Source organism: Epinephelus moara, chromosome 23 (assembly GCF_006386435.1).
Source record: "Epinephelus moara isolate mb chromosome 23, YSFRI_EMoa_1.0, whole genome shotgun sequence".
In the NCBI taxonomy this organism is placed as follows: Eukaryota; Metazoa; Chordata; class Actinopteri; order Perciformes; family Serranidae; genus Epinephelus; species Epinephelus moara.
Window position 1 is genome coordinate 24,298,459 of NC_065528.1, and position 12,507 is coordinate 24,310,965.

The 12,507-nt window shown below is 38.4% G+C and overlaps 1 protein-coding gene across 1 annotated transcript in view; it reads right to left on the reverse strand.

Annotated features, from left to right (window-relative positions):
- Positions 1-353: 353 nt before the first annotated feature.
- Positions 354-12,507, reverse strand: part of mybpc1 (myosin binding protein C1) — a 46,939-nt gene continuing 34,785 nt past the window's right edge. The window contains exons 25-32 of the mRNA XM_050035702.1: positions 10,928-11,095; positions 10,619-10,707; positions 10,348-10,543; positions 9,822-9,961; positions 9,587-9,746; positions 9,048-9,184; positions 7,435-7,621; positions 354-1,235 (exon numbers count right to left, since the gene is read on the reverse strand). Of these exons, the coding sequence (XP_049891659.1) occupies positions 1,141-1,235; positions 7,435-7,621; positions 9,048-9,184; positions 9,587-9,746; positions 9,822-9,961; positions 10,348-10,543; positions 10,619-10,707; positions 10,928-11,095 (1,172 nt within the window). The 3' untranslated portion in view covers positions 354-1,140. The remainder of the gene's footprint in view (positions 1,236-7,434; positions 7,622-9,047; positions 9,185-9,586; positions 9,747-9,821; positions 9,962-10,347; positions 10,544-10,618; positions 10,708-10,927; positions 11,096-12,507) is intronic.

Genomic DNA, 12,507 nt, shown 5'->3' on the forward strand with positions numbered 1-12,507 from the left:
ATCATGTAAATATAATGGTGAAATAATTGGTCTGTGTGTATTCTGTCTGTGTCCATCCAATGGAGAGGCTCAGTGGGATGTAGAACCTTATTCTTTAAATTATGAAGATAGATATTTATCTAGATAGATATATTTCACATGCAAATCATTTGTCTGTGCATGTAAGAAACATTTACAACTTGAGGTTACACTCTTAACAGAAGCCCATGTTTTGGTCCACCTCTTACACCATAATAAATCTGTATTTTTGTATTTATTTAAGAATGAGTCTCTGTGTAAAAGCCCCAATAAGCTTTTTTTAAACAGGTTGTCATATGATTATAATCCAAACAAAAGGAGTCCTCAAAACAAAACAATTTTCAAAATGACTTTTTAATGTAATCCACGGGTCATAATTACAGAGGTAAAGGCATGCGCACATGACTGAGCATCAATCAAGCTTCAAGTCCAGAATGAATCCAAAAAGCACAATGAGTCATGCAGAATATGGACTGTGTGTAAACCTCTACATTTTCTCACTTACTAGACACAAATGACCTACACAGAAAACAAGTGAAATGAACAAACATTACTGTGAATTATCTCAGAAGGACCTACACATTCATTTATCCAACATTACTCTGGTCTGTTTTCATTTGTCTTGCCATATAGAAGTTCTGTCACACCAGACAAACACCAAACCTTTGTTTATACATTCTGTTTTCCCTTCTTTCAGACCCTGGAAATAAATTATCGCCTTCAACAGACACTCCCAACAAGAATCAACATGTAAATACTGTAAGTGTGTGCCAATGTGCTATATATTGAATATTTTTTATTTTTGTTTTACACTCTACATGTACCAAAACACTGCCGGCATGCATCTGAGCTGAAACAGAGTCTTTTCGAACACAAGAGGGTGACAAAGAAGTGAGCTGGCTTTTTTTTTTTGTCCTATGGTAACTAGCCCCAAACCTGCACACATTATGTCACACAACAGAGCAGTACACCCTCCCCCACACTCCTCCACCTGTCTCGCCATCCCTCTATCATCCCTCCATCCAATCTTCAGCCTGCTGACCTCAGTAAGTGAGAGAAGAGGATTACTAGTGGCGGCAGATGTCTGCAAAGCTAAAGTGTCTCATTGCGCTCTGTCCCATTTTACTTCTCTTGCTCGACAATCTTCTCGTTCATGTACTTGTCAATCAGGTGTAGGGGCACTCCGCGTTGCATGAGTTCGTAGAAGGTGAAGCCGCCTGATGGACGAGAGGAAAAATGATCTTATAATATTCTTAAAGGGGACAGAGGCAGATGTGGAGAGTGGAAAACAGAGAGAGGAAGAAGGAATGGAGGAGGAGAGAGCAAGAAGCTGACCAGGCAGAGCAAAGAAGTGTTCACAACACTGGATCAAGAGTGAGAGAAGAAGGGTGGTCAGAATAGCTCATGAGTACACTAAATCTCTGCATCGGTTTAAGCCTGCAGAACCAGCAGCATAGCTGATTCCACTGAACTAAAATGCAGGTCCAACACCTTTGAAAAATTCCAGATTAATGAAGCATACACCGTCTTTAGTCATCCACTATATGCTAACGGTGGTGGAAAAAGTTTGCAGATCCTTAAGTTAATGGGCCAATACCACTGAGCAGGTTTCGTCTGTGACAAATATCTTAATAATACATAAAAATGTATAATTTATTTTGTTTTATACTCTAATATATATGACATTACTGGATTATCATTTCTAAAGAAGCATATTTTTCTTGTAGCTAATTGAGAAGGTGCAAATTTGAACTAACTTATACACCGTTAGGCAGTTAGACCATTATTAAATCGTCATATTTTAAGGGATCACACATCTCGCATATAAAATCTGACTCTGCAGATTAACTACTATATCTGTCAGATAAATATCAGAGTAAAAATATAATTTACAAAACAAAAACAAGCACAGTATACCACTGAAATGTTCTACAGTATAAGTATGAAGCTGCATGTGGTAAAATACAAGTTCTTAACTGTATTTAAAGGAATTGTTGGACATTTTTGGAATTACACTTATTTGCTTTCCATTGTAACTTCCATCTGGTTGCCTGGCAACCTGGTGGCAACAAGACTCCAGTAAGTTACTGTGCCCATCTTAAAAATAGTACGACCTGTAATCACTCATAAAACCTTTTTTTTTTTTACTTTGGATTTTGTACGGATAAGACACACAAAATATAATTTGTTAATCAATGAGTTTTAGATATGCTAAGATGGATTTTGTGACCTTTGAACCAGGGCTGTACCCAAATATTCGGATATTTGAATATTTGTTTCTATGGGTAGGTATTCGTTGTGAAAATTTGGTATTCAATATTCATTTTTTTATTTACTTTTTGTTTTTTTTTTTTTTTTTTTACATATTTTNAGTATAGCCTACCAACTGAGCTTGTGCACACGGCATGCTTGAGCGCATCCGTCTGAGACTGTGGGTCAATGCCAAGTTTTACCACTTTAACACTATTCCCTCTAACTTGTAGCTGTTTTTTCGTTATCTTTTGAATTTAATATGAATTATGGAACCGTTTTTGTCAACCTTTGTTTCCCCCGTTTTGTACAATAAATTATTATCATTATCATTATCGGCTCTACAGTGCACGGCACTACTGATTAACCATTTTATTGCAGCACAGAGTGTCTGCCAGCAACCACTTACTTGCAGAGGCTTCCTACAACTTGTTTCAACGGTTCCGATTTAATCAGAATACAAATTAAACAGGATGACTAGCCAATGTGAAAATCAAAAGAAAGCGCCAATGTGAAAATCAAAAGAAAGCATAGAATAATGTACTGAAGGAGACTGTTGTGTCATCACATTGTTTTGTGGTTTGAGAGCAAAGATCCATACACGTCTGTCGCCCTAGTTTTTGCAGTGTGTTCTCGTTCACTTTTTATCAGCTTATTGAGCATGCTGAAATGGCGGCAGAGGCCAAATTGAAATGAGGAAAGTAAACAAATAACTATAGGCAAAATAAACTTTTTATATTAGGTAAGATTACTTTTTTATCCATTGAGCTCTTTAGCAGAGACAGTTTGTAAGTGTTTGTGTTGTTGTTTGCTAGCACATTGTAAATATAATTTGTTCTTTCAACATCGGGTCGTGTTGCTAACTAGTGTCTTGAATCCGCCCTGTCAGTCTTCCGGTTTCCGTTTTTGAATGATGAATACAGACTACCGCTGCCTGCTGGTATGGAGAGTTATCACTTCTCACGCAGGCACAGAATGCATGCACTAGTTGGTGGTTGGCTGTAGTCTTTGAGGTGTATTCACGTGCAACTTTTTGGCCAAGACACATGCAACTTGAGACGATGCAGTTGGCCTTCACTGCCACTAGTTCTTTGATGTCAGTTTGGTGTGTCTGGGCCATAATGGACAGACATGAGAGTGGTATTGATCCTTTCTCTTTCTGCAAGAAAGCAAATAAGCATACTTCCCAAAATGTCAAAATATTCCTGTAATTACAGTACTTAAGTAATGTTACTTTCCACCACTGTAAGCTAAGGGACGCAACAGAAACTGCACTGTCATACAAACTCACACAGGATTTGGAAAATACCCAGTGTTAGTACGCTTTGCTTGGATTTTGTATGATGACTGCTGTGTAAACATCATGTCAACATGAAACCCAGCTTTTGATTTCTCGGAAAAAGGTTAGCAAGTTTGCAAAATGTTTTTACTCACCTTATCTGTGGCACAAAATACATGAGAGGTAGTCTTTGATTTCACTCCATTTCACACCAGCGACTATGGCAATTGATTAAAATATTCAGAACAGGGCTGTTAAATTCAGCCAGCAAAGCAGAACTGGGGAAAAATTTGGCAAACGTTGTCATGCAAACCTTGTTTCACTAATGCCCGATTTCTCTGGGTCCTGCTTTCATGGGAAAGAAAAGCAGCTACAAACCCACCGACCGAGAAAAGCGAGGTTACAAGCTGGCTGAAAGATGCATAATGAATGACATAAGCTTCATATGCCAAAACCATATGAAAGCTTACCTTATATGAGAACATACATTCACAATTCTTGAGTTTGGACTGGGGGAGAGAGAAGAGAAGAGGGGTTAACAAAATGTTTACATGGAGTTATATGTGTGCACCAGGGAATACTGTTGAGTTATTACTGAACACTTTTATATGAGGAGTTAACTGTGGCATAAAGACGACACTGGAATCTGTGGAGAATAGTCTCAAGACAACACAGAAACATCACAGCTCCTACTGAGGTGTGACTGGTGACAGACTGTGTGTGGAGGTGGTGTGTTGTGATGATGAACATGATGACTGGATGAATTGGACTGGGGATAAACCCGTACATGTGGTGGTGATGGGAAAGTGTCACCAGATATTATGTGCACTGCACACAAATGAATGTATTATTATTATGTCATTATTTGTATCTGTAAAATGGTGTTCAGGAGCAGGTTGCACCAGCTGTTCATAAGTTCAAGCTTCAGGATAAGTCTTTAGGAAATGAGGATTGACATGTCGCTAAATTCAAACGGGTTGCACCATGCAAACTAGTTTTTATGTAAACATTAGCTGTTAAAATCAACTACACATGGACATCATGACAGCTCCCCAAGGTGAAGCCAAAACATTTCAATCAACCCCTGGTGGCTGGCTGCAGTATAGGTCATAAACCAGGCCCCTCATGTTAGCAGATGGGACCCAAATATGGTTTCTGTCATTTTAAGTAGTTCTTATCACGCTGATCAAGGGATTGTTTTTCTGATTTTTGTTTTTGTTTTAAAGGAACATGTATGAAACATCAGGTAAATAATAACAGCACTTATATAAAAAAAAGGAATGACATAAGTACATGTGAAGAGTAGAAATAACAGTATTTTAAGACAATTACATACAAAAATAAATAGGAAAAAAGATAAATGGATACAAGCATATAAAGAACAAGTCTATTCAGTCAAAGGATTTTTGGGAAAAAAAATGCATATTTTTTAAAAGCTTGACACATTTTTGTTTGTTTGTGTTTTTTGTCGATTTGAGAAGGGTTAGCCTTGAATTCTAGGAGAAAAGATAAAATAAATAAATAGTTAAAATAAGAATAAAAATTCAGGAAGTGACTTAGAGAATTTCTGATTGTAAATAAAAAATGTAGCATTTAGAGGAACAAAATTAATTAGATATTCAAGAGTGCTATCATCTGGATTATCACACTGAAAAATTATATGCATAAGCACATATTAAAAAAAGGAATGACAAAAGTATATGTGAAGAGTATAAATAATATATTTTAAGACAATTACGTCAAAATAAACCCTCCGAAAAAAAAGATAAAACAGGTACAAGCATACAAATAAAAAGTAGGCTATATTCTAGCTATCTGCTAGCTTAATACCATCTAATGTAAACAAAGGGTGTGTAATGGTGTCATGATTGACAGCTACATGTGCCAATCAGTGTGTACTTGAGCCACGGCGCTGCTCGTGATTGGTTGGACGGGTGAATGGGCGGGAACCTGGTACTGCAGAGATAGTAACTGAGCAGACTGGCTCTTAATGCCAACAAGATGGCGGCAGCTGTATCTGGGACAGTTTGGCTTTATTTTTTATTCACAGTGGCAGTAAGTGAGGACGTGTTGTCTGTCTAAATATACTCTCTTTGATTGTTACTTAGTATTTACACCTATTAATTGCCAGATATATGGGCTAGCTGTCAGTTAGCTAACGTTAATTGTGCTAACCGACAAAGTTAGCTTTAGCTTGCTAATTGTATCTGTTAAGAGCAAAAGAGACAATATTGTCGACATCTTAAATGCCTTTATATTACATTTGATTTCACAAAAACTATGCCTCAAATTACAAAACATTATGCTAGTAATATTTAGCCTAAATGACCAAAAAATGTTAGCTAGGTTTGCATCATCTCCCGCTCACACTCAAGCAAGATGAGTGCTTATAATTCTGGTACACATATTTCCTTATGTATACATATATTGATCAAGAAAATTATTAATAAAGTAAAGTCAAACCTAATCATTGGCAGGTAAGTTTAATATATTGTTTAGCCTCCTAAAGCTGTTATTTTCTGCATTTGTTATTACAGCTTGTGATGCTACAGTGACTTCCTGTTTTCATAGTTGATTACTTTAGTGCTCATACACATGCTGCATCTTTTACCATATACACAATACAAGGTTGGGTGGTGGGTGCCATTCTTGTGCCAACTTTTGTGTCAAATTTTTAAGGGCGTGGACTGCGGAGGCAGGTTGTGCCTGATGTTGCTTACGACTATAACTAGCACCATATCATTGCCTTGGCTACTTAGCAGAAATCCTGAGTTTGTAACTGATATTCCATGTGTTGTTTTTTGACAGTATATATTAAAATATTGTCTGTGGGGCAGATGTAAAGCTCTGGGTAGCCCTGCAAAAACATGATCAACAGCTCACCAATAAAAAAAATGGTAAAAATGGGCTGTGATTGGTTGTTCTTCATCATGTGTGTGCGTTCCAAAAGTTTAACTGTCTTTATATTAGGGCACAGCTTTCACACCCTGAAAAATAGGTGCTTGGGAAAGTTTAAACGCTGCTCTCGCTTTTGGGCAAGCTTGGCGACAACAATGGCTTGGAGGGCACAAAAAATGTGGCATGTGTCTGGGACCTTAGTCCTCATGCGTCCTGATGCGGTATCGTGATGAGTACATTTTTTGATCTTTAATTTTCCGTGTTGATTTCTCTCTGTGGCAAACCAATATTCTCCTAAACTGTACGTATCGAAAATTCATGCCTACAGCATAGTTCTCCTTTTTCTCTGCCTATCAGTGTCTGCGTCATCAGAAAATGTCGGATTTGCATGGAAAGGTGAAAACCTGCTGCATGGTACCTGTGCAAAGTGGTGGGACTGATGGTATGACATCACTTTGGCCATGGGGACACTCACAACCCTCACAGGTTTGTCAAGCATAAATCAAGTATTAGATTGGACAGATATTTCACAGCAACCAGTTTACACTTTACTAATGTATCTAGCTAAAACATTCCTTAAGTTTTGATGGTGCAGCCCAATGTAGTGAATCATCAGAAATTAGCTAACAGTTCTAAGAACTTCAGAAAGACTTAACATACAACCTGAGCAATGAATTTGTGAGCAGCTGGTGCAACCCAGTAAAGATACTTACATGTCCACTGCCTATGTGGTCAGCCCTTTGGGAGACTGCAACACACAGTAGAGTTGGTTTCCCAAAGCCATCGTGGGGTCTTTATACTTATTATAACTTATTTGTTTTAGATAAAGAAACAAAGATTTTTGAATTAACATTCAGCAGGGGCACTGGCCAGAGGCAGTAGAAATTAAGATTTAAAACTAGAAAGGCAAAAGGCTATGGGAAGCCAGACTCAGAAACAGACAGGTACCCAGGGAGGCACACTGAGCTCGCCTCCTGGACCACACTGACCTTTGACCTCCAGCTTGCATTCAACTAGGGCCTCTCCCAGGTCGTTGATAGCCTTGCAGGAGTACATGCCGCCATCATAGGGACTGGGCTTCCTGATCTCCAGAGTACATACTCCCTGGTTGCTAAACATGCGGTAGCGTGGGTCGTCGAGGATGACTATCTTATTCTTCATCCAGATCACTTTGGGCTGCAGGCAGACAACAGAAACATCAGCATAACGGTGTTAATCTGACAGGCAATTGGGCAAAAGTGTCCTGATATAATCCCTGAATTTTAATATTGGGTCATAATTTTAAAATTTGTCTTCGTTTTCCTTTGCTAACAAGTTTTTTAAAAACTGCACAGTCATCTAGGTGCTCTTGTTCTTTAGTGATGCTCCCTGGTATTATAGATACAGTTGGCATTTGTGGGAGCGCCCATAAAACATCCTAGCCTTTTTTGCTAAGGAGAAAAGCAAAAGTTGCTATGTGGCTTTCTGTACGTCAAAGAAATAAATCAGAAAAAAGGGTATTTTTTCAACCTGAATCCTATTTTTCCAGGGTTTTTTTGTCAAAGTGACTAATGGGAACAACATTTTTGATTTGGCCCAGTATTGGACAAGAGTGCTGCAGCCAGCAGGGCCAGGCTGCAATGTAAATACGGCACGTTCCAGCTGTCAATTTACATCCACTGAAAGTGCTTGTATTTGCTAGTGACAGGCTCTGATTGTAATTTTAAGTGTCAGGATCAGCAAAAGGATCCCTACTGAGACAGACCATTTTGCTAAAGAATAACATCTTTTTTGTTTAACCATAAACAGCTCCGAAATCACTATTGATATACCCAGCAGACTTCATTTAAATAAACGACAGTTTTATCATCGTAAAACACACTAAATTCAAAGTCAAAAGAAACAAGAAACTCACAGAAACAAACATAGTTTACATTTCCACTGTTCAATCACCAACTCTAGTTTGGTTTAAATCAACCCTTAATTCATCCAATTAGATGTGAAAATATGACGACTCTTGAGAAGCCAAAATGACTGTTTATTTAAATGTTGTCTGGTGAGTTTAGTGATAGCAAATCCGGGACTGTTTCTGGTTTTACAAAAAGGATCTAACGCTTTATCCAAACAGTGTTAGATTGTTTAGCCACTGGTACAAAAGTTGTGAGCTTCCAAGGATGTATAGCTCTTGAATTTGCAAATCCCTGCATGATAACATTATAGCACATCATCAAAACACGGGCTAATGACGTTAAGTAACGTTAGCACTGCTATGCTGTCTTTAAACGTGCATGAAATTCAGTTAAACATGCTAGTCTGTTACATAAAAGTGTTAACGTCTTTAGGGTACTGATGTTATGGTAAGTTTAATTTATCATATCTATAGTAAATGTAATAGTGTCTCTTATTTAGGTTTAAAAACTGTGCTTTTCCAGCATTTACAGGCAGTGTGGCAAGGACTGTTTTCCCCCTCACCGACTCCACCCTCACCACACCCCCTAGCTATGACCAGACACCAACGTTATCTATCATTACCAATAGTGTGCCATAGTACAACATGGTCAACCTGTGTATTTACCTGAGTGCAATCTATATACAAAATTTTACCTGTGGTCCTCCCACCTACCCTTGGGTTGGCACGAACACTACAGTTGAGAGTAGTGTTGTAGCCGGCGATGGCAAAAGTGTTGATCAGCGGCTGCGTGAACTTTGGCGCCTCCTTGAAGTCGTGGTCGTTGAACTCGTGCGTTTTCACCTGCAAGCCTGTTGAGGGAAGGGTAAAGGAATGGGGTTGTGCATGATACTGGCTCTGAGCGGTATCATGTGGGAAATTCCCTAAGTGATGAGGGAAAGACAATATTTTTGTGTTTATCATCGGCTGAGGCTACAACACCACTGTCAAAGGGCCTGTCAGTCATAGCCCAACCCCTGTTTCATTTAAGTTAAAGTGAGGCTGTAAATAAACCCAGGCTCACTTCAGGGTGGAAAACATCACTGACAGTTCCTTTCAGATAACAGCTGTGAAATAAATAGACAGCAAACAACTTTATTGGCATTTATGACAAATAAAATGAATGTGATTTGTTCCAAAGATTTAACTTTGGAAGCATTTTCCCCCATCAGACATTATTAGTAAGCATTTGCTTATATGATAGTCAGTGCTACCTTCTTTGACGATGAGGGCGCTTTTCTTGGTTTGGGTGGCAGTTTCACTTAGGCCGCACATGTTCTCTGCAAAGATCCTGAAGAAGTACTCGTTCCCTACTACCAGCTCTGTGATGGTGATGCAGTTGCGATGATAATGCTCGATGCATGTGTACCATTCCTGTAAAGCAGATCACAGCGTGTTAGTGTAACGTTCACATCATTTTCAGCATTTTTTGAAAAATTGATCTTCTACCATTGTCTTCTTGTCTGCTTTTTGAATAGTGTAGCCTGTAATTGGAGCGTTGCCGATATCTTTTGGAGGAGTCCAGACCAGAGCCACGTTTCCTCCCCAAACATCTTCAATCGTCACACACTGAGGAGGCCCAGGTAGGTCTAACAATCAGAGAAAAGATTGTTTGTTCTTATTGTTATTAATATACTAAGTTTGAGTAGTAAAAATAATGATAATATAGTAACTTTGTTGAAGAGTAGCTAGCTGCAGGGTTCATTTTAAATTCAATTCACAATTGTTCTGGCCAAAGTATTAACTTATAATGGGAAACCAGGAGGGACTATATGTCCTTCCCAGCAGTATATAACAATAGTTGCTAATAATATCATTAATTATTTGAGTGTGACCTGGACCTGGACAAGTAGCATAAAATAGATGGATGGATCTTTATTTAGTTTAAGACTTAATACCACCTTTGCATTTATGAGGAAACAATACAGTGCTGTTTCCGACTTCATTCTCTAAGAGCAGTCTTTCGTTCACTCACCTACAATTTGTATGTCCAGAATGGCCGTGTCCATGTGGTTTTCAACCTGCACGGTCATCTCATACTTTCCAGAGTGGCTGCGTTCTGCTTTACGGATGAAAATGATGCTGTCGCAGTCTGTGTTGCGGATGCTTACGTGGGAAGGCTCGATGGGCTTGCCCTCTTTCAGCCAGTTGACCTTCGGCCTGGGTTTACCCTGCAGAAATCACACACAGATAATTATTCTGTTCAGAGATGAAACGACTATTTAGTGATTTTGAGGTTGCTTTACCATGAATGGCACGACGAGGTTGACTGCCTCTCCAACTCTGCGAGTGTATGTTTGCTTCAAGTGTCGGGGGACGCGGATCTTGGGTGGTTCTTAGGAAAAGACACACCATAGCACGTGTATGACAAATGATTTAAGATATCTTTTTAGTGAAATATCTGAGTTTGTTTGAATCTTTTCTTTAAAAAACTTTTAACTCATGTTACAGCAGAAAAGTTTTTGTTGAAATGTATTTTTGGAGAATAGTCTCATAAAAAAGCACTTTAAAGAGAAAATGTAGTGAAAGTCTCCACTGCAGTTTCCAGAGCTCACCGATAACCTCTTTGACCAGGACGGAGTGCTGAATGGTCCGTGGAGCGCTGGCTCCGGCAGCGTTGATGGCTTTGACTCGAATTAAGATTTTAGTTCCTGGAGTCAGCCCAGTGATGGTGTGCTTGGTCTTCTCTGTCAGCTCCGTGTTGGATATTATCCAATCATCAGCTACAGCGAACAAACAGTCCAGCTGAATTAATAGTTTGTTAGCAGCCTCTGCTGAAATTTTTGTAAGCTCTGACTAACATGACAAACATGCACACACAACTTCAGGCTCCGACAAACACTGTGCGGGATAGGTCTGATAAAATAACTGTCTGTGACTGTATTATATCAATTTTGAGGCATGTCAGATTGTGCCATGAATGTCTGGTGATTTGTAGCACTGAAATGTACATTTTTAACAATACGTAAGCAGCATGATATATACACGGGAATTTGGTATTCATGTGAATATCTATCTATCCATGAGCGCTCACAATGTTGCACTGGTCAGTGTATACCATATCATTTCATGTTGTAGTCCCTGTGCTGAAATGCAACCAAGTAGGTTTACTGAAGCACTTTACTTAAGTACAAATTTGAAGAAGAAGATATTGTGCTTTTTATTCCACTACAATTATTTTGTAACTTTGCTTACTAGTTACTTCACAAATAACGATTGGCTGCTAAAGTACAGCTAAAATTATTAGTCGATTAATTAGAAAATGAATTGGCAACTAATTTGATAATTGTTGAAATTATTTTTCATCCAAAAAATTTTCATGGTTCTAGTTTTTCATATTTGAGGACTTGCAGCTTTTCCTGTATTGTTTTAATTATTTTAATTATTTTAATTCATTAATTCATTTAAAATTTTCTGCATGTGCACTTTTTCTTTTAATATTTGAAGACATTTTCCGGATTTCTTGATTCCTGATTGGTGCGTCCAGCAATTTCTTTTTTTTTTTTCATTCTATACACGACTGCTTCTGTCACTTTTCGTATGTACAAATGAGTGCAATGCTACAAATGTCTTCCAGGAAATATTGTCCACAAGTGTGTCGTTAACTTAATTGTAACGATTATTGCGTTTCACGCTGCTCTATGATGGCTGGACTTTCCCCCTGTAGTCAGCGTGGCAGTTTGGAACAGCTATAAACGCTTTTGCCTTCAGACATTATTGGACCATGTTGTGCAAACTAGTTGTTTTTGAGCATACCCATGCATTAGATTTCTTAAAATCTCTAGAATTATTACGCAGAATAAGTCTGGGTGCAATGTCACTAAATAGGCTGTTGGCAGATGCCTGTCACAAATTGAGTTTCCATCCAATGGTAGTGCAAATTTTAACCAAACTTTCGAAAAATGTACAATAAAATATGTCAATTTATGTACTTTTCCATCATTACTGTATCTGTGTCAATATTGGAGGTTGGTTAATTGAGATAAGCATGACATGGTGCTAATTCTCCAGTTAGGTGCCACTGCAAAGGAGGGCGCAACAAGATGACATGATTAAAAGAGCACCTGTCAAACCTAAAACACAGGGAAAAAAATGATGGATAGTAACGTAGGGCACACTGGATAATAATAATAAT